General features: G+C 39.4%; 2 protein-coding genes across 2 annotated transcripts; one reads left to right on the forward strand and one right to left on the reverse strand.

Annotated features, from left to right (window-relative positions):
* Window positions 1-1,857: 1,857 nt before the first annotated feature.
* LOC129768810 (protein transport protein Sec61 subunit beta) lies at window positions 1,858-3,089 on the forward strand. The gene is made up of 3 exons (XM_055770699.1): window positions 1,858-2,022; window positions 2,137-2,345; window positions 2,703-3,089. Exons 1-3 carry the CDS (start codon window positions 2,020-2,022, stop codon window positions 2,788-2,790), a joined length of 300 nt encoding a protein of 99 aa, XP_055626674.1. The 5' UTR covers window positions 1,858-2,019; the 3' UTR covers window positions 2,791-3,089.
* Window positions 3,090-14,816: 11,727 nt separating this feature from the next.
* Window positions 14,817-22,199, reverse strand: LOC129767395 (uncharacterized). The gene is made up of 3 exons (XM_055768257.1): window positions 21,721-22,199; window positions 15,586-16,216; window positions 14,817-15,519 (listed from the first exon to the last, which is right to left on the reverse strand). The coding sequence occupies exons 1-3, from the start codon at window positions 21,891-21,893 to the stop codon at window positions 15,346-15,348; spliced, it is 978 nt and encodes a 325-aa protein (XP_055624232.1). The 5' UTR covers window positions 21,894-22,199; the 3' UTR covers window positions 14,817-15,345.
* Window positions 22,200-23,774: the final 1,575 nt, after the last annotated feature.

A 23,774-nucleotide genomic window follows, 5' to 3' on the forward strand; every position in this document is an offset into this window, starting at 1 on the left:
CATACCAAAAAAAACAAAACATCCTCATTTTACTCGCTGCGCCATCTGGTTGTAAATCCAACGTAAATTCGTCAATTGACGAATTTACGCAAAGCTGAATCAGCTCATGCGACATCTACATTAGAACTCAGAACCACAAAAGTGAGGGTGTTTGTTTATTTTACGCACTGGAAAGCAAGATTCGGTGGTGATTATTCATTTTATTTCAATTTAGATACATTTTAGCCATTGAATGTCGTCAGTATATGGTAAGAAAGTTGGAGTTTTGTATATTTACGATGGTTTCAACACGCGATTTGACCAAAGTCATAGATAATCTTCGAAAATTTTAGGTTTGATAATGCATACCGGTTATTGATACTATGGATAATTGCGATGAAATCGATATCATATCAAATTGGCTGATATCATTGATTATGTAGGGGTCGATACGAGAAGGATTTGCAGTATTTTTAGCGCAAAACACCCTATTCATCGTTTACTTAGTTGAACAAGATTAAAGTTACAATACTTATAACAAGCCGTTCCTCGTAATATACATAGCACATTGTAAAATGATGATTTTCTAACCTTTTCAGTGTGGAAAGAATACATGAAACCAAGAAATTTGAAGATAAATTCTTATTTGTCTACAAAAATTTGAACGAATTTCATAACAAAAAAAACAAAACATTTTCATTTTACTCGCTGCGCCATCTGGTTGTAAATCCAACGTAAATTCGTCAATTGACGAATTTACGCAAAGCTGAAACAGCTAATGCGACATCTACATTAGAGCTCATTAGAGCTTTGATAATGCATATCGGTTATTGATACTATGGATAATTGCGATGAAATCGATATCATCTCAAATTGGCTGATACCACTGATTATGTAGGGGCCGATACGTGAAGGATTTTTAGTATTGTCAGCGCGAAACACGCTACTCATCGTTTACTTGGTTGAAAAAAATTAAAGCTACAATACTTATAACAAGCCATTCCTCATAATATACATACCACATTGTAAAATGATGATTTCCTAACCTTGTCAGCCTGGAAAGAAAACTTGAATCCGGGAAATTTGAAGGAAAATTCGGATTTTTCTAACAAATTTAAACGAATTTCATATTAAAAAAAAGAAACATCATCATTTTACTCGCTGCGCCATCTGGTTGTAAATCTAACGTAAATTCGTCAATTGAATACGTTCCAATCACGAAGAATTCAAATCCACACATCAGAATGAATCAGAATCTGTTCACAACTGGATGAAAAAAACAAACAGCAGCAATCTTATATGTTGTAGATATGCGAATATCCGAAGAAAAAAGTGTATGTACTTATTTCTTGACTGCCTTGCGCTAATTATCACAACGTATATGTGTGCTCCCGTGGTCGAGTGGTTAGCGTCACACCCAACATTCCTGAGGTTTCGTTCTGGTCGGGGAATTTTTCGTCAAAAAAAATTTCCTCCGATTTGCATTGTGGTCACGAGTATTCTAGAGCTCATTCTCATTCTAGAGCTTGCCACTCACAATGCATCCAAGGAATGCAAATCTCAGCTAAGTACTAGTACAAATGACGCAAGTAGTACTACGTTGAGATGGCGAAGTTCTTCTAGGAACGTTAGTGCCATATAAGAAGAAGAAGAAGAGATGTCCGATATTGTGAGATACTTAATATTCGTCTTGTTCACAGAATAGTTCCTGTATCGTGATACGGAACATATGAACGAACCTTGTGAGCTTTTCCGTAAAATCGTTCATCATGGCCCTCTAGCTTCGAGCACTGGAAACTCTATCAACGCATGCCAAAATATGATAGCTGTCACTGGGTGAAATTCATTCCGGTGACGTTTGCTTGCGACGTGTAGTGGTTTCATCGATACGTGGATTCAGAAAGCAGAAAGTGTTCGAACGGTGCATAGGTAGATAGAAGTGAGCTGGAATAGTGGTCGCATTTACAATTCTCTCCCTGCTCGGTATACTGCAGAGTATTTTCCTAAGACTGAAACCAAGAAAATAATCAACTGCTGAAAATGGTAAGTACACAATTGATTAATTGTATTTAACCGTAAGACAATGTGCCGCATCTAATTGGGACATAAATCAAATAGCTTATTTCATGTATTAAATGAACATTTGTCTAATTTTAGCCAGCGCCAGCAAGTTCTACATCCGTTGGAAGCGGAACCCGCTCTCCGTCAAAGCCTTCGTCCGCGCCGCGATCGAGCGCAGGGGGCGCAAGCAATCTGAAGCAGCGAAAAACAACCACCACAGCAACAGCAGCCCGGAATCGTACCACAGGAACCGGATCCGGTGGCATGTGGCGATTCTACACTGATGATTCCCCAGGCATCAAGGTGTAAGTATGATTGGATTGTCGTCCTTCAGTGTTTGCTAGAGAAGAAGTTTTTGTTTTTGGTTAGATACCTTCAATTGTTCCAATTGAGCCAAACTTTCTCTTCTTAAATCGAAATTGTATACCGTTCTGACTCAACTTTCGAACACTTCAACTAAATTTATTGAACATCAAGGTTGTTTTGATATCTTTAAATGTTATACGGAAGGGTATATCTTAAAGAATATCGGAGTTTTCATTTCATTTCATTAAAATGAAATGTTCGGAATATGTGTCAAAACGGTATATTGAACCAATTTAGTTGGTTTGAACTGTCGGTTGTAGAATCAAATTCGTTAATTCTCTGTTTTCCTTTTTCAGTGGTCCAGTCCCAGTACTGGTGATGTCTCTGCTGTTTATTGCATCCGTCTTCATGCTGCACATCTGGGGCAAATACACCCGTTCGTAAGATTATCGTACTTTTAAGTGTGGCTGCTTGGTTGGCTCGCAGAGGTCCAAGCACGCATTCATTTAATATAACATTTAATGATATCTCACGTAAGGATTTTTTTGTTTTTGATTTACCTTATCGTTCTCTTGAGAGTGTTCGGGAAAGATATTCTCTTCCATTGATGAGTATAATCAAGTCGATTATAACTTTGCATTCGATTATGGGTTTGACAGCGTTGTTTGAACGTTGCAGAGTTACATATACAGTTATTTGTATGAGAAAGATAAAATAAATATATGTGAACATTGTAAGGCAAATTGCTCCAGGAATAATTTCGAATATGCAATCCGAACTCTCCTTATTTATCTGGGGTTCGGCGAGAGTGAAATCGGATACATGTTTTTCTATTCCCTTTCATCTTGATGACGTGCATTACATTCCCTATCTTGTTTGGGTTGAGCAACGAAAATTAAACCGCTAAAAAGTGCGATTCAAAACAGCATTGCATTAATGAATGTGCTTCATCTAAAGCAGGGATTCTCAAACTATCTTGGGCAAAAGTCCCTTTTCCAGTATGAAATGATACCACATACCCCTATAGCCAAACTTCCCAAATCATAAGAAAAGCTTAACATTTGGAGAACTTTGCTGTTGATATACCCTTTGGACGGCCGTGGAAACTGTTGATCATAGCAGCTAACTATAGCAACATCGCTGTTATTACGACAAGGAATCGACTCAAAATTCAGAGAACATAAACCTTTGATAAAAAATAAACTATCGCAACAGTTTAAAAAAAAGGTGGCCCTATTCCAGATAACGAGACGTCTCGTCTCGTCTCGGCTTCAGTCACTGTCGAGACGAGCAAAATATCCCATTCCAGTACACGAGTTTCATTGAAATGTTTTATTTGGTAGACTGGAGAGACTTCAGTCAGTTTTTCTCGGTATGATCAGTGATGTCAGATGAGAAGACATGTTTTTGTTTTGAGAAAAACAACAAATTGATCAATCGATACTCTTTTCTCAGTGCCAAAATATTAAAAAAAACATAACAAAAAGGAATAAGTTTCATAAATCTTTTGGTTCCATTGATATTTTTCCTCGAGCATATGGGTCCATCACTCAGACGTTTTGTTATTATGGATTTATTGTATTTCCAATAAAGTAGTTGTTTTGAATTACTCATTTTCATTCAATATGTGAAAACCCTTTTCGTGCCGTATTAATATATTCAAAACAGTCATCTAGCATCCCTGGATATGAGTGCAATGTTTACATTTGATTGTGTTGTTTGTAAGAAGCCCATTTGAAAATCTGTACATAAAATTAGATGAATATCAAGTGTAGTTAACAATTATTAATACAAATTACTCACAAATACAAATTGCTTTCAAATACTTGAGTAGGCAATTAATTTTAAAAAAAATCGCAAAGTGAAGATAAAAAACATAAAAAAATCAGTGTGATGCATAAACCTGTTGACAAACACATTTTCTCGCACGAACTTGTTCACGCTTTTTTACTTGCCGATTTTCTAATCTTGTATTAATGGACGAACTTATGTCGATGAATCTTGTTGAGTTTTTGAAAAGTACAAAAATAATCTCCCCTATTCTGTATTTCGATCGATTCGAAATGTTTCGAACGACTTGATAAAATTACATTCTGTATTCCGTTCGAGTGGTTTTTCCATTTCGTTCGACCTTTTTCTCTACGAACATTAAATGAGCAAAACGATAGAAATAGGGAAAGCGAAATGTTCCATCGATCGAAATAACGGTTCGAACGAAATGGAAATCCGTCGGAATACAGAATAGAGATGAATATTGAGTTGGGGAACAAAGAAATCCATTATTTTCTCGGTAGATGGCTGTAGTGTTCGATATGTTGTTTAGTATCAATCAAACAATTCCAAGGATATGCTCGTGGTCATGGTGATATTCCACACTAAAAAAAACTTGCTGGTTTTTGGTTTGTTCCATTTAGTTGTGAGTCGCAGGGAGTTAACAATGGAAGTCAACAAAGAGATAATTCGATACATTCTACAGTTTTTCTTTGATATTGTAAATGATGTTTATGGTATCGATACTTGCCCATGAGCTAAATATCGACAGTAAAACAGCTTCAAACCATTTGCACACGCTGGATTCCCAAAGATAAATACGATAGATCGAATTTCCATCTGCGAAGCCTTGGCCAAACGGATGAAATCGAGCCATTTCTTAAACGGAAAGAGACTGAGGATTAAAAATAGGACACTTACGACAATATTGTGCGAACAAGATCGTGATCAAAGCATGGTGAGGCAACTCAAACTGTGGCCAAACCAGGACTAACGGCCAGGAAGGTTTTACTGTATATTTGGTGGGACTTGAAGAGAATAATTTTTGGGTGTTCCTCTCATAGAAGTCTTGGTTCCTATTGGCGAAGAAAATATACAATGAAAGGGTGCATATTTGACGCTAATCGGACAATCGTAGATATCCCAAATAAAGCTTTGAATTTTACGGCAAAACATGGATTACTTTTTTCCCAACCTAATAGATTCTACTAAAATATGAGTCATTCTTATAACAAGTTGATTCACGTGATACAACTTATACAGTATGTCGAAAGTTCCAAATGAGAACTTGTGTTACTTAATAGAGGTCGACTTTTAGACCTCGTCGACCCCCAAAATCAGTTTTCCTTTGTGTTGACCCCTGGGAAACCGAGATCGACCACTTTGAGAAATCCTAATCTAAAGCCAGTTCCGAGAAAGAAGTACTTGAGCTAGCAGCCGATAGAGGCAGAAATCTAATTAACGAGAAGGGAATGCGCACCAAGAGGATACAGTAAATCGTTGTAAACGTTGCGCGAAACAATTCGAGTAGATTGTCAAAATTATTCTAAGCAATAACATGACAGCGATAGTCCCTATCCCTATGATCCCCCTAAGAACGAAACGTCCTAAATCATGTAGGAACATTTATAAATTATGCTACATATTAAAACCTCACGATTTTTCAAACCTTATTGAACAATGTATATTGTACAAATATGCTTAGAAACAGTTTTATGTGGAAAATTTACACTTTTAAAAATGTGTTCCATTTCCGTCAATCGAGAGCACTATGGGGCAAAACGAGCCACCATGCGGGGCAATATGACCATGTTAGTTGATTCAATCTTTTGAGCATGTTTATTTTATTATTTTCAATATCTTTATAAAACGATTGAATTTGATTACGGTTTTCTCGGAAATACTAAATAAGAGTATTTCTAACACAATTACAGTAGAACCCCGATTATCCACAGCATAGTCTGGCAAAATCAGCACGGATAACGAAAATCGCGGATAACGCAGTACAGTACTAAAAATGAGGTTCAAACACGAAAAAAATATATTTCCGCGTGAAAACTATGTTTTATCAATACAGAAATCATTAAAGTATCCATCCATATAAGCTCTTATACACCAGTGTGTGAAAGCTAACACCAAAACAGAATAGCAAGAACCTACCACTCACTGGCGAATTTCGAGAAGGCCACGAGAATTACTACGAAACTCGCTTTCGCGGATAATCCGCACCGCGGTTCATCCGCTCGCGGTTAATCGAGGTTCCACTGTATTGGAAATTAAGTGTTATTGGTTGAATAACAAGGCCGAACGAATGGTGGCCCATTTTGCACCGCCAGGTCATATTGCCCCTATCGCGCTTCGATACAAGATAATTTTCTGAGTGACGCGAGAATGGGCATAGCAACAATATTGCTAACTAAATGTCCAAACCAAAATACCTGTAAGTGTGGAAATTTCATGGTACAATATGTAGTTTTGAATGACAATGAATGATATATTTCAAAATATAAATTAACCAGGCTCGGTCGGACCTTACTGAAGGATCGTATCCTATGTTTCAAACTGACCGGGCAATCAGCGGAACACAGGTTTTCTAGCGAGAGACTGTCGATTCCGACAGTCAAGATCAGAATCAACAGAAGATCCGCAGAAGTTCGAGAACCTTACATTATTAAAGATGCCTGACGAAGGTTTTATTTCTCGATAAATGTAGCGGTAGTAAAGAACCAAGGATCTCGTCTGGGGTTCAAGAAAAATTTAACCTATGGGTTCATGATTTTGCTCCGGATTAGAAAGTCAAAAAATAGTTCCCAAACCCAAATTCAATAATTATAATGTGAGGCTCTATTTATGCGAATATTTTCCGACATTTGTTGTTTCGTATATTCGTATGACAATAGTCATATAAGATGCAAATATAATTAGTATATTTATCCAAAACAATTCGCAAGCGTTGCCCATGCATGGATATTGCCTCCACTTTTCTATATGCTAGTTAGTTGCGCCTAACTAATACCACCAGAATATAGGATACAATATGCTTCACATACGATGTTATACGATTTAATATTTTATATGAGCTGAAAAGTCCCAGGATTTTTAATAAAAAGGATCGCTTTTTAAGCAAATCTATATTTATTCCTCACTAGCTGACCCGGCAAATTTCGTCCCGCCCAAAATTTGTTTTTTGTTATCAATACCTTCAAACATTCACGTTTTCTTACTATGAGCATGTTCATGGGTCCAATCACAGAACTGTTCCTTGATTGATCTTCTAATCGACCCCGTTTAATTTGGAATGGCAGCTCCCCTTAAAAGAGCGGGGTGGAGTGTCTAACCACCGTAAAAACAATTATTGCACCCGAAAACCTCCACATGCCAAATTTGGTTCCATTTGATTAGTTCTCGAGTATTGCGGAAATTTGTGTTTCATTTGTATGACAGCCCCCTTTCAGAGAGAGGGGAGGAGTGTTATTCGCATGACAAATTTTGCTCCATTTGCTTGATTAGTTTTCGAATTATGCAGAAATTTGTCTTTCATTTGTATGACAGCTCCCCCTTAGAGAGGGGGGTGGAGTGTCTAATCACCGTAAAAACATTTATTGCACCCTAAAACCTCCACATGCCAAATTTGGTTTCATTTTCTTGATTAATCCTGGAGTAATGCAGATATTTGTGTTTCATTTGTATGGCAGCCCCCCCTTAGAGAGAGGGGTGGAGAGTCCAACCACCATAGAAACATTTATTGCACCCTAAAACCTCAATATGCCAAATTTGGTTCCATTTGCTTGAATAATTCTCGAGTAATGCAGAAATTTGTCTTTCATTTGTATGGCAACCATTGCGGAAAATTGAAAAATGAAAATTTAACCTTCAGAGCACTATCTCGAGTTTCCCGACGTTTTTCACTATACAGTGCGACAGCAGATGAAAATTTAACATCTTGTGAGTAATCGATTAGAGTTTGGTTGAATACGATCATTTTCTTCACACTGTTACGCAAAATTATTGATATTCGGGCGAGGGGTGAGGGAGGGAGATGAAAGAAATGAGCGTCATTGTGGCAGCCATTTGTGGCTAGCTTCCACCTACACCTTAAACCTCAATATGCCTAATTTGGTTTCATTGGCTTGAATAATTCTCGAGTAATGCAGAAATTTGTGTTCAATTTGTATGGCAGCCCCCCTTAGAGAGGGGGAGGGGTCTCAAACTGTCACGAAAACCTTCCCCGGCCCCAAAAACCCCTACATACCAATTTTCATGTTGATCGGTTCAGTAGTTTCCGAGTCTATAAGGGTGGGTTTAGACTAGGGATATATTCATGTGAAGAAATATGATGAGATTTATAGAAATCGCATCAACCGTTTACACTAGCGTGAACTTCTATAATGAATATATTCATATCTTCGGTGAATTTATTCACCTGAAGTAGAACTGCATCCAGCTTTAGTGATTTCTCACCAGTGAGAAATTCACAAGCGTCTACATATGCTGAATTTATTCATGTTATATATACCTCGAATAAGTGTATCATATTTATTCTCACCCGTTTACACCTATTTTCACGTGAACAAATCAGTCTATAGCTATAGATCTCCCTAATGTAAACCCGCCATAAGAATCAGACAGAAATCCATTTTTATATATTAGGCTGTCAAAAAAGTCCTGCGGTATTTTTTTTTAATTTTCATTTGTTCATAAAATTAGTTACAATCATCTGTTTTAAGTCAAATATGCGCCGTTTTGTTCGATGACTTGTTCCCAACGAGATGCCTACTTCATAATACCCCTGTTATAGAAGCTCGCTTCCTTATTGGCAAAAAACTCGGATAGCCAATTTTCACAGGCCTCTTTTGTGGCTAACTTCTGACTACCTAGCTCGTTCGCCATGGACAAAAACAGGTGGTAGTCACTTGGTGCAAGGTCCGGACTATACGGCGGATGCAAAAGAACATCCCATCCGAGCTCCCGGAGCTTCTGGCGCGTCACCAAAGAAGTGTGTGGCCTGGCGTTGTCCTGATGAAAGACAATGCGACCTCTGTTTATCAAAGATGGCCTCTTCTTCATGAGTGCTACCTTCAAGCGGTCCAGTTGTTGGCAGTACAGGTCCGAATTGAGCGTTTGGCCATAGGGAAGCAGCTCATAATAGATTATTCCTTGACAATCCCACCAAACACACAGCAGAACCTTCCTGGCCGTTAATGAGGGCTTGGCCACCGTCTGAGTCGCTCCAGCGGGCTTCGACCATGACCGTTTGCGCTTCACGTTGTCGTAAGTGACCCACTTTTCATCGCCAATCACCATCCGCTTCAGAAACGGGTCGATTTTGTTGCGATTCAACAGCGATTCACATGCGTCGATACGGTCAAAGATGTTTTTTTGCGTCAACGTGTGTGGCACCCATACATCGAGCTTCTTTGTGAATCCAAGTTTCTTCAAATGGTTAATAACGGTTTGATGACTTAACCCCAGCTCTTGGCCGATGCTAAGGCTGCTACTATGCCGGTCTTTCTCGGCTAATTCAGCGATTTTGTCGCAATTTTCGACGACAGGCCTTCCGGAGCGTGGCGCATCTTCGACGACCTCTACACCAGAACGAAAACGTTGAAAACATCGTTGTGCGGTGGAAATGGAAACTGTATCGGGTCCATAAACTGCACAAATTTTATTGGCAGCTTGAGATGCATTTTTGCCTTTGTCATAGTAGTACTTTAAAATATTTCGGATTTTCTCTTTATTTTGCTCCATATTTGCTACACTATAACACTATAACTACAAAACTTGGCTTTCTTCGCGAGATGATCTCTCTTTCCACGATTTTAATATTATACGCTTGGACCGTGATGACAGATACGGAGGGATGCTATTGGGGATCAATAAGTGCCACTCATTTTTTCGAATTGACCTTCCACCTATTGGAGGGATCGAAGCTGTTGCTTGTCATGCAAACATTAAAGGCAAAGACCTGTGTATTGTCAGCTTGTATTGGCCTCCGAGAGCTGCGGTTAGCCGCAAACAACTTGATGACATGTGCTCACTCCTTCCTGAGCCACAATTGATCTTGGGAGACTTCAACTCTCACGGAACTGCCTGGGGGGAACAGTACGACGACAATCGTTCATCGTTGATCTATGACCTTTGTAACAGCTTCAATATGACCGTTTTGAATACTGGGGAAACAACACGTGTACCTAAACCTCCTGCTAACCCAAGTGCTCTTGACCTCTCGCTTTGCTCGAATTCACTATCGTTAGATTGCAAGTGGAATGTAATCCAGGACCCCAACGGTAGTGATCATTTGCCAATCAAAATTTCCATCACCATTGGGTCGAATTCTTCTGAATCTATAAACATGGCATATGACCTCACAAGACACATTGACTGGAAAAAATATGCGGACGCGATTACTCTAGCCATCCATTCCAGAGATGGTTTACCTCCATTGGAGGAGTATAACTTCCTTTCTCGTTTGATATATGACAGCGCGGTTCGCGCTCAAACGAAACCCATCCCAGGTTCCACTATTCGTCGAAGGCCTCCCAATCCATGGTGGGATAGCCAATGTTCCAAGCTTTATCAGGATAAATCAAATGCATTTAAAGCTTTTCGGAAACGTGGAACCCCTGAAATTTTTCAAACGTATTTAGCCCTTGAGAATCAGTTCAAAAATTTGATCAAAGGGAAAAAACGTGCTAATTGGCGAAATTTCGTGGGAGGTTTGTCACGAGAAACGTCAATGAAAAAATTATGGAAAGTGGCTCGAAACATGAGAAATCGCTCTTCATCGAATGAAAGCGAAGAATATTCACATCGATGGATTTTGAATTTTGCACGGAAGGTTTGTCCCGATTCCGTTCCCGTACAAAAAATTGTTCGAGATATTTCACAAGATAGGTGTGATCTTGATTCCGAGTTTTCGATGGTAGAATTCTCTCTTGCTCTCCTTTCATGTAACAATTCTGCTCCGGGATCGGATAGAATTAAGTTCAACTTACTGAAAAACCTCCCTGATGTGGCGAAACATCGCTTGTTGAATTTATTCAATCGGTTCCTGGAGAATAATATTGTTCCAGATGATTGGAGACAAGTACGAGTTATAGCTATTCAAAAACCCGGAAAACCCGCGTCCGACTTCAATTCGTACCGCCCAATAGCAATGCTGTCTTGTATACGGAAATTGTTGGAGAAAATGATCTTGTTTCGCCTTGATCGATGGGTTGAAACGAATGGCCTACTCTCAGATACACAATATGGGTTCCGCAGGGGCAAGGGGACGAATGATTGTCTTGCGTTGCTTTCTTCAGAAATTCAAATGGCTTACGCCGAAAAAAAAACAAATGGCTTCAGTATTCTTGGACATAAAGGGGGCCTTTGATTCTGTTTCAATAGAGGTTTTGTCAGACAAATTACACTCTCGGGGTCTGTCGCCTCTATTGAATAATATGTTATATAACTTGCTTTGTGAGAAACATTTCAACTTTTCTCACGGAGATTCGGCAGTAAGTCGGTTGTCTTACATGGGCCTCCCCCAGGGCTCATGTTTAAGCCCCCTTTTGTACAACTTCTATGTAAGCGACATCGACAATTGCCTTACACAAAATTTCAACCTAAGACAACTTGCAGATGATGGAGTGGTGTCTGTCGTAGGATCTAACGAATCCGACCTGCAAGGACCCTTACAAGATACTTTGAACAATGTTTCAACCTGGGCCATTGGGCTAGGGATCGAATTCTCCACGGAGAAAACAGAGATGGTGGTTTTTTCTAGGAAGCATAGACCAGCAAAATCAAAGCTTCAACTTTTGGGTAAACCGATCACTCATGCTATGTCATTCAAGTATCTTGGGGTCTGGTTCGACTCCAAATGTACTTGGGGGGCCCATATTAGGTATCTGAGTAAAAAATGTCAACAAAGAATAAACTTTCTCCGTACAATTACCGGCACCTGGTGGGGAGCCCATCCCGAAGATCTTATAATGTTGTATCGAACAACTATTCTCTCAGTGATGGAGTATGGCAGTTTCTGTTTTCAATCAGCTGCCAAAACACACCTCATTAAACTCGAGCGAACTCAGTATCTTTGTCTCCGTATCGCGTTGGGATGTATGCCCTCAACGCATACCATGAGTCTCGAGGTTTTGGCAGGCCTACTCCCACTAAAAGATCGCTTCAATTTATTATCTCTTCGGTTCTTCATCCGGTGTAAGGTTATGAACCCATTGGTGATCGGAAATTTTGAGCAGCTGATCGAGCTAAATTTTCACTCCGGATTCATGAGTTCATATCATGAATTCATCTCCATGCAGGTTGATCCTTCTTCGTATATTCCCAACCGTGTTTGTTTCCCTGACTACATCAATTCCTCTGTGCATTTTGATCTGTCCATGAAGCAAGATATCCATGGATATTCAGATTACCAACGATCGAGGATCGCTCCAACGATCTTCGATGAAAAGTATGGGGGTATCAATTGTGATAATATGTACTTTACTGATGGGTCCACTATAAACGAGTCCACAGGATTTGGAGTGTTCAACGAATTTTTTAGCACCTCACACAGTCTTCAGAATCCTTGCTCAGTGTATATTGCTGAATTGGCAGCAATTCATTGGGCGCTGGACAGCGTCGCCTCACGACCTGTTGAACACTATTACATTGTAACGGATAGTCTTAGCTCTGTCGAAGCTATCCGTTCAGTGAGGCCGGAAAAGCACTCGCCGTACTTCCTTGAGAGAATACGAGAAATTTTGAGTGCTTTATCCAGACGCTGTTATGTCATTACCTTTGTCTGGGTCCCTTCACATTGCTCAATTCCGGGTAATGAGAGGGCTGACTCATTAGCAAAGGTAGGTGCAATTGAAGGCGAAAATTATCAGCGTCAAATCGCCTTCAATGAATTTTATTCTTTAGTTCGTAAAAATACCATCGTTAACTGGCAACGCAAATGGAACGAAGATGAATTGGGCCGGTGGTTTCACTCAATTTCCCCTAAGGTTAGCCTCAAACCGTGGTTCAAAAGTCTGGACTTGAGTCGGGACTTTATTCGCACCTTCTCCCAACTCATGTCCAATCACTGTTCGTTAGATGCGCTACTCTTTCGTTTCAATCTTGCCAGTAGCAATCTCTGTGTTTGTGGCCAAGGTTACCACGACATCGAGCACTTTGTTTGGTCGTGCGAGGTGTATCTTGTTGCCAGATCGAATTTAGAAAACTCCCTTCGGACCCGAGGTAGACAGCACAATGTACCGGTGAGAGATGTGTTGGCTCGGTGAGACCTCGATTACATGTCCCTAATATATGTTTTCCTTAAAACTATCGATCTTCGTGTGTGATTGTCCGTACACCCTTATCCTCTCCTTTTTTTTTCCTTCGCGAGCGACTGTTTCCCTTCTGACTAACTATAGAATAAGCTGAAATGTATATACATAATAGATATAATAATAGATTTAAGAATTGAGTATGATGAGCGTGAGTGTGAATGCGAGTGTGAACATTGTACAATATCCTTATATCCCCTCCTTTTCCAAAAGAAACTATGTCACCCTTCTAATCTCGAGTCGACCGCGAGTAATCGGTTTCCTACTTTATTAACCCTAGATTTAAGGAAACATGTTGATATATACTAATAAAAGTATAGCTAAGAGTTCGGCTCCTTTAAACCTATGTAACTGAGCCTGTAAAAATAAATGACTTAAATAAAACACTATAACTCACGAACGACTTAACCAAACAAAACACTGTCAAACACTATATTATAGCGCCTTTCCAACAAGCTATAGTATGACTCGATACAATGAATACAACTAATTAATCCACACCACGGATCATCCCGGGGCCACTCGGTCTGAAAATCTCTTGTATTTTCCAACCTCCATTTCAAAATGAACTCTCTTTTGGACTTCTAAAGATAAAAGTTTTGGTCATAAGTTTCGTTAATTGAAAAAATCACTTCTTCCATTAAATAATTGCTGGACTTATGAAATCGTTGTTTTTTTTTTATCTCATTTATTTATTTGTTAGGCTCATTAGTATTTTAGCTGTAACAGAGCCGGGTTTCAATCGTGTACATGTACATATGTTTATGTTTCTATAAATTGTAAATTACACAGAAGTTAGTAGTAGCCATTTAGGCGTTAAGTTTTCTGTTCCTTTACATTATGGTAAATTACACAGTAGTAGCCATTTAGGCGTAAGGGTATTCTTTCTGTTCATCCATTGTTCAGCAGACCGGACAGCGGAGACAGTTGATATTGATCATTGTTGAGTTATTTATAGAACAGCAGCCCGATGTGTCTTGCAGAGCAGAGCAGTTGTATGGATGAATCGATCTTATTTCGACCGTGGATCGATTTCCATCGCTGATGATGGTTGCGTGGACGTAGTTATTCTATAACAACACAAAGATGGTCAATTGAGGGCCCTGAGTTTGAACTCACGATCGATCGCTTGGTAAGCGAACGCGTAACCAAGTGGCTACGAAGACCCCCTTGAAATCGTTGTTCATTAGAAGAAAAAAAAACCGTACACATACCACTTCCAAAATGCTCTCCGACCTTTACTCCGAAGACGATTACAACTGCAGCAATATGTTCAGCTCCATTTTCTTGTATATCTGCCCAGTTTTGTCTAAATTAAATTAAATTAATTAACTCTTAAATTAATATAAGGGGCATTTCTCTACAATAAATTTAACGCGAATATTTGTTTTGTCAAGCTTTTAATATAGATGAATTTATTGCAAAAGTATATGTTACGTCTTCTAATAACTCATTTCGTAAAGGTTGTAACATAAAGAGCAACACACACGGGTTCTTCAACAACATCAATCGTATGGATAATTTTTGCATACGTTTTTGCAATATAAGTTATAATGTGGATTTAAAAAAAACGTAATCCCGAGTCAAGCACATATAAAACATATGTGAAAAATCGACGTGAAGTGAAGCTAACATATCAATACATTCGAAATTTGGTTGGTTCAATGCAAGTCGCTAATGGTTATTAGTGTTATACAATACAATTGTTGTTTCTCTTTGTAATATAGCAGATAGAGTTGTGATTAAACGCGACAATTCGGATCTGAAACTAGCAAAATTTAAAATAAAATGCATAGTCATTGTCGCGGATCTACTATAAACAGTGGAAGTGAATATATGTGTTGGCGTGTTGAGTTTGTCTAATCTTATAATAGTATGGAGCGCCAATTGAAAAAGCGGATAGAATAGAATTTTAATTATCGGCGGACATTTTCGTGATGCTATCGTTGATATCTAGCAACTGCTTCACAAAGTCACCATCGTGCACACAATCTGCTAGGTCTGCCATCAGCGCAGCAAGTACGTTCGACTTCATGCGCAGCTGTGGCGCAAGGTTCTCCAGATGGGCTACAATATTCTCAGGGATCTGGGGGAAAAATGAACACCATATTAAAACATTGTACAGAATGCTGATGAGATTTGAAGCACCTACCTTTTGAGGGTCTTTAAACAACGAGAACTTAAATTTCTGCTTGACTTGTGTATCGTTTGCAGCGTCGTAGAAAAGCGTCACTTGGGCGTCGGCTGGATTCGGCACCACGGGGAAATACAGCCCCGCACAGACTCGTCCCTTAGCGTCACGAGACAACAGCGAGCGGAAATTGTACACCAGATTCCGGCGAACGGTGACATCAATCGCCGTCCGGTACGGCCGCTCGATGAAGATCATCGACATCTCGTACTGCTGTTGCTTCCCGACACGGGTCACGCGTTCCGTCCAAGTGATAAAATCCGCACTGTGGGGACTCAACACATACGAGTACTCTCGCTTGCAGTGCGGTTCGTCCGATTGTGTAAACCAGCCGGTATGTGGATAGCATTGATCTTTCATTACGGTGACAGCGCGTGCAACGTGATAGCCCGGATCGAGGATCAGCACACCTTCACGTCCTCCGACCACAATCTTCATGGCCACGAGGGCGTGTTCCTTTTCCAAACTTTTTCCGGCCTTCTCGATATCCTCCACCTCGCAGTGTTGGATGTAGGCTTCCGCATCCTCGACCGCTTCCTCGCAGGAAACCAGATATAGGTGTTTGGCTATTTTAGGGTGCTGTTCGGCTAATCTGCGATGGACGGAAACAGAAAAACAAATTATGCAGAACATTAAAGACTGTTATTTTAAAATTTTGAAGTGGATGACAGTGTTGGCTAATGTTGGATATATGAATATGACGTGACCAGAAAAAATCGCTCCAAACATTATAGCGCGGGCAAAACATCATGGTTATAAATGACTCACAGAAAAAAAACCTTATTTAGTTTAGCGTTATAGTTTTTCGAAATTTATTCAGAGGTCAATGTAAGGGGGCGAAGTTTCTTATTTAACGAGGAATCGAGACGGCCAAGCGCCTCGTTAGACGTCAAGATAACGCAATCCGAGTCGATCATCGACTCGCCGTCGGAAGCGGCGACCTCTCACCAGCAAACCTGTGTTCCACTGATTCCCCGGTTAGTTTGAAACAAAGAATACGATCCTTTAGCCTGGTACATTACGATTGCCCGGTTATTTTTTTTAATATATTCAATTCAAAACTAGTGCACCACGATCTGAATTTTTTTTCAACAATTAATTATAGGAATTTTGGTTTGGATACCAAAACTCACAAAATAATAACTCGTATACTGGCAGACGGTATCACAGACCGTCTTATACCCATGATGTTTTTCCGCGTCAGAATATTTCTAGCCTATTTGTGACCTTACACTTTTTCGGTTGTTTCTGTTACAGTTGTTTTCAGGTACGATTTTTTTGCGTGAACCAAATATGACTATGCCCTTTCCAATAGGTTCACTAGTATCTTTGCTAGTTGCATGTACATTGAAATGTCAATTCGATGGTATCTTTGAGTCGTACGTGGTGTGTGATATACGGTCAAAGGATGAATAACAAAAGTTTTCGCATTAAAAATGCAGAATTTCGTTCAAAGTGAACATCAGTCACAGAAACCTATCGATTTAAGATATTTACGGCGCGCAAGTTTCATCAAACATAACTCCCAAAAAAATTGTTTCCATGATTTGAAAATAACAACTTTGAAAACAATCCAATCCAACCGATAATAATTAAGACACCGAGTTGGAAGCATGATTTGCTGAAGATTCAGAATAAGCAGCAATAGCTACAATATTCATCAACTATTACAAAACGTTTGCAAGCAATGAGAAAGATTCAGAAAGGCAGTGTTTGTAATCCAAATAAATTTAAAGACAGAGACACCCGAACGTCTCAAACCATTTTTACAATACGTTCAAGCATGGAAATAAGCGATGGGACCATTTGAATGAAGACTGAGAGCATTACCTTCTAGGGACTGCGACAAAACGAGGAAATGTTCAGCAATATCAATAAACTTACTATCGATAACGTGCGTCAAGAGCACCATTATTCAACAATCGTGAGAGAAAATATTTGTACAACAGAGATAACCGCTATTGAATGTTGCGTCAAACATATCATTCTATGCCTGAATGGTTGACTTTAACCTGTTTGATTCATAATATATTCTTTGCTATTCAAAAGCCACATTTATTAGTATTGCCTTATTGTTTCCAGCGGCAGATAACAGCCCACTCGAACGGCGTCGATATCAAGGGGGTTTATTAATTCCTTTACGATAAACACCTGTCTGAATTTTGCACACTTGAATGAATCTCGAGGAATCGATTCGAAAAAAAATGATCGGGAACCAAAGTAATTTTATCATACTAGAGTTAACTTCAATCATGCTAGCCAAAATTATTAGTTTTTTTGAACCATCGGGATTGACAAAAAAAAGATCAATTACGGACCACCTGTCTGTCAAATTCAAATCCATTCTGGCAGTTACTATCGACGTCAATCATCCAAAAAGAAATTTCTACTCATTAGTTTGGCTAATCAAACATGAAATAAAATTTACACTTGATAAAACGACAGTTGAATTAGGATAGAACGTATCTGAACATGTTTGTCTTTACACCCATTGAAATTGCTATATAACTATTTTCATCAAATTTTTAAACAATTTAAAACTCGGTGGCCTTGAAATAGTCAATGGATTATATATATGTGTGTGTAACCGCTGCGCGTAACCAATTTTTTTGTATTTTTCAAATGTCAAGTTTGTATAAGACCAACTAAACTGAAAAATGCCAAAGGGAAAAATGGTCACGGAGAGGGAAGAAAGACAAATAGATTTTTTTTGTATCAGCAAAATTGAGCGTCGGATTGGACGATCTCATCATGTAGTGCTCAATAATTTGGCGAATCCTCAAGGATACGGTAAGAAGAAGAGAGCTCCACGTAAATCGAAGCTTCGAATACCTCAGGTCGATTATGCAACTAAAGCAATCTTTGAATTTAAATGTATCATTGGTGACAATTCGTCAAATTTTGTCAAAAAGTCCTTACATAAAGAGGGCTCAAAAGATTAACCCTTTCACTACGAGCGTCGTCTATAGACGACATCAGGGTGATACTGTACATCGATCACACCAACGCGATGTGCATACTTTTCGGCGCAGTGCTCCGTTCAGCGGTAGCACTTCGACGGAGCCCACTGCCGTAGTGAAAGGGTTAATGCTCCTAATCTTACACCATCCAACATCAGAAGACGTCTTTCCAAAAGTCACTTGAACCGACAGTGGGTCAACATACCATGCCACAAAGAATGTTTTCAAAAGAATACATTTTGCTATATACCAAAATGAAAAGTTTTCCAATGTTTCTTCAGTGACGAAATAAAGTTCAATCTGGATGGTCCTGATGGTTTCAAGGGATACTGGCTTGATTTACGGAAGGAGGAACAGTTTTTTTTTCAATCATGAATTTTGGTGGAGGCTCGTGCATGGTTTGGGCGGGATTCTGTGCCACCGGAAAGCTAGATCATTATTTGTCTGTGACATAAAGACAACAATGCTTACATGTGATTCAATCATGCACGACCGCACTCAAACTGACGGTATGATCCAGTCTACTTTGATTACTTTGATTGCAACAAAACTTACGTGTTACGTGGAGTTATGAATTGAAACACGTTATATTATTAATTTTCAAGTTATTCCCCTTTAATAGACGGTTTTAAGTCAGACCGGACTATGTGACATTTTTATGATTTTCAGAGAACGTACTTGAAGTTTGATGCTATAAGAGATTTCTGTTGATCATTCAAAACAATTTCGATCCGTTACTCCTGATGTACGCTTGACTTTCCAAATCTGATGAATGTGGTATCTTGCTTACAAAATGCTTAACCTATTGCAATCAATAACTTGAAAATTTTCATTTTGCGAATTGGAAAGGGCTAATTCACATAGCTTGTACATCAACACGAATGAACAATCAGGAGCAGGGCCCGAAATCTTCGAAGGTGAAAAATGAAGACCGACTCTACTCTCAGTAGCGTCGCTTCGACTAGAACTGCTTCGGCGCCACAACTAAAAGTGACTTGACTAGAAAATGAATTAACTAGTGTTGACTAGCAAGGATAACTGGTGAACTAGTCCAGTCAGTGGTTATTTTGTCTGACTCGACTAATGAATACAAATCTGCCTCCCACAACTAAAAGTGACTTGACTAGAAAATGAATTAACTAGTGTTGACTAGCAAGGATAACTGGTGAACTAGTCCAGTCAGTGGTTATTTTGTCTGACTCGACTAATGAATACAAATCTGCCTCTTCATTCAACCGACTTCAATCCACATTTCTACTCCCCCTAAGAACGATACCCGCGTACGCAATCTTATTTTTACGTCCATATAAAGAGGAACGAAAACATGATTTATGAGGACAATTTGACTGGGAAGAATGTAATGATATAGTCGAGTCGGTAGAGGGGGATAGCGACTAAACGCCCGACTGACTGTTTATTCGTTTTATCAGAGAAATTGCGTGAAGAAGTGAAGAGCCAAAAGTCATTATTAACGGAATACTGATATAGTCAGTCAGATAGTCAGCTGACTATCCTCAGTTGACTATGACTGTGCAAAGCCCTGGTCAAAAGTATAACGAGGTACTTCAGAATTACCTACTGCCATTTTTGCACCGAAATCATCTTGATGATTGGGTATTCCAATAGAAAAACATCTCAATTCATAAAAATCGGAGCCCTTGACATGGTTTATTAAACAGGGGCTTCAGATACGGGAACTTATTTATCACACAATAGAGAACTCAATGAAAGTAATCGTACGAAGAGCATACGCAGCTGACAAGCAGTTTGAGAATGTTGAAGAGCTTAAACGGATAGTTTTCGGTGCATGAAACGAATTACAACTTTCAACATGCCACAGCTTGGTCGAAATCACACCAAATAGATTGTTCTGAACTGGTTGAGAACTAAGAGCGACTTACGAATTATAAACCTGTTGTAATTCATACGAAATTGCTGTTACTTTTGTAAAGGAATGATAGTTTTCCATCTGGTTCTATAATTATGAAACACACTGGAGCCGCGTAAACAAAAACCGCATAAATTCCAAAATCCACGTAAAATAAAACCGCGTAAATTCCAAAATCCGCGTAAAAATAAACCGGGTGAATTTTAAAATCCGTATAAAAATCTAACAAACAGTGAATTATTAATTAAAAATTCAACTCATATTTCAAGAATTCATTAACTGATTTTTTTTGTGTGCTGCAATCATGATATCTGTATCTCCTTTTATTTCTCAGCTACTAATCAGTGATACAATACAAACTTATTCCGTGAAAAGTCACATCAATTAGCACATTGAATTTGTACGCGGTTGATACGTGCTGCGTGAAAAAAACCGCGTAAATATCGAAATCCGCGTAAATTTCGAAATCCGCGTAAAAATAAACCGCGTAAAATAAAACCACGTATAAAAAAACCGCGCAAAAAGCGACTTCAGTGTACCAATGTTTTCGTTCGTTTGTTTGATCCGCAAAAAAATCTGGATTTTCACTTTCATTTCAGTTTCCTTCGAATTGTGTTCATGAATTACCTCCAAATTGGTGAAACATTAAACTCAGATTGTTGTTGCAATCAGACCAGCTATATGTAAAATTCCGGATGAGCTGAAGCGAAAAGTATCAAATCCATAAATTAGTTTACTGAAACAAGTGTACTGTGGTTCAGGAAGGCAATACCATAAAATCGCACTGTTTCCTGTAAAAAATATATTTAACATTCTAATAGGTGTATATCTGTATTATTTCAAAATCAACTAATTACCACCTTCCAATGTACAAATTTACGATTCCGCATTTTTGAATGCAAATGTTTTATGTCTTAAACGAGCAACTAGGTACATACAAATCTACATTGCTCAGCGTGTGCTTCAATAGAGGATTTGAAACCATTTAACCTATAGCGTGTCTGAACCGTATCAAAATAATGGTCGAGGAAAAACGCTAAATCAAGTGTTTATTTGGCCTTGATGGAAGGGCCATAGAGGTTGAAATAGAGAGAGCTGCAACATATTATCAACACATCGTGTCTCCTTCCGGTAACAAAGCCAAGGTAATTTATTATTGCTGTTGATATTGCATTGTGTTTATGATGCTGTCAGAAACTTTGCTCGAACAATGAAACGCAGTCGGTTATCAAATGAGAAATCACTCACCTTGACACAATCTCCATTCCTAGACTGACGCACATGTGATGCCGACGGTTGATCGGTATCATGTAGTTCTGGAAATGCGTCTTAAGATCCGGGCTGGCACTGTGAGTGCCGCGGTATGCCTTGTGAAAATCCACAAAGTTGTTCGCTGTATCGTAATGGGTCTCCTCCAACATCCGCTGTAGTTTCGTCTCGATAAGACCTATCAAATCCTCATATTGCCACACCTTGTCCACGACGAACGGCTCGGCCACCTTGGTAGACCACTTCGGCAGCGGCAGCGGCGAATCAATCGACCACGCCCCGTGGGTCTGACCGAACTTGGCCAGATTGTAGGTGTCCTCGTCGAGTGTCCATCCGAGGCCTGCTGCGGCAGCCGCATGGGCAGCGCCCGGTTTCGTGTCTGTCACATTCTGTTTGTGACTTTTCGGATCGGTCAATCGTCGGGTGGACTGACCGGACCCACGGTCATGGGGGAGTTCACTACGCACGACGGCGAGTCAACTTGGCCAGTCGTTGCCACAGCGGCCAACGGTTGGTACGTATTCGCCATCTTGACGTTCAACACTGGTGAAGGAAATGGCGCCGCTTGCACCGCAAAGATCGCTCCGGCCCTGCACTTTACCAGCCAGGCCCGGTTCGTCCCCTTTTATTGATGTTGGTTTTTCACGCTCTGCGAAGCAAATAGAGGAAAATTATATTAGTACAGTGTGAGATGATCGCATTATTTTTTTATTTATTTGCGTATTCATATCATACTTAAAACAATCATAGAAATCAAGCACAATCGTGCGTGAGAATTAGTAAATTGGAACTTGCGAACACAATGACCATGGAGAAAAGCAAAACAGCCATGATGACAGATACCTTCCGTTGATAGCAGCAGTTTCGTGAAGCTATGGCAAATGAGCTTTGCAAATAAGAAAAAGAAAACAACGTACACCGCTAATTGTATAGCTCATTCGGTGGGCGTAATCCACACACAGCAGTTCTCACTTTTTCTTGGCAAAACATCTGTTTACCACCAAGCTGTGTCGTATCTTATGCGAGGTTTGAGACACTATCAAATATAATACCACTATGGTTATATTGGTGGCAGCATCGGAAGCAGGTCCGAAGGGCGCTTGGAACAGCGCTCGAACAATGTTTCTACGTTTCGAATCTTCGAACGAAAGCAAACAGCATAGGGAAAACTATGGAAGTGATAAGCAAATCACTCGGAATTTCATAACATTATGTTTGCGCTCTACTTGAAACAGCGATCACGTGCGTATCATTTTCTGAGCACGAGATGCTGGTTTGACGATTAACGTTGTAGGAAATAAATAACAGCGGCTTTCTGAAAGAATAATGAATTTTTGTACTTTCACAGCATTAACATTAAGACAATGACGCATCATGAGAGAACATATCATCTGAGCCATTGTTTGAGCACATATTCTCATGTTTGTTTGTTGCAACTCGCCACACTAAGTGCGTTTTGCCCCCATTTCAAACAACCCATTGAGGTCGATAGATTCCTTGAACTCTATTTTGCCGTCTCTTCGTGTTCATCTAGTTTGTTTCATTCCGCGATGACCGTGGTGCGGTGACTGAAGCCTTGAGGCGGCCAAACATCGATGAATGAGCCAGCAGAAACGCAATTTGTCAATGTGTCTAGTTTGTCAGCAATAACCGAAATATGAAGCAGTAGCATTGTGACTATCACCCCGTCATCAGATTGGACCTTCAGGTTGTGATTGGAGCGAGTAGAATAAGAAAGTGATTGCGCGTTGGACGGGTTATTATTAGATGAATAGAATAGTGTAAGAGAGTTTAGAACTAATAAATTGAAATCTGATGTTGAGAATTGGATATACAAAAACAATAATTGTTGAAAATTGAGAGTGAGAGAATTGAGCACCGGGGAATTCAAATTCAAGTTGAATTGAGAATAGACGATTCGAATTTGAAATTGGAAATTTATTGTTCAGAAATGAGATTTCAGGAAATTGTTAATTTGAAATACTGGAATTCAAAACAAGTTTTTTAAACATCTTATCATCGAGTGTTGATAA

Source organism: Toxorhynchites rutilus, chromosome 2 (genome assembly GCF_029784135.1).
Source record: "Toxorhynchites rutilus septentrionalis strain SRP chromosome 2, ASM2978413v1, whole genome shotgun sequence".
Classification (NCBI taxonomy): Eukaryota; Metazoa; Arthropoda; class Insecta; order Diptera; family Culicidae; genus Toxorhynchites; species Toxorhynchites rutilus.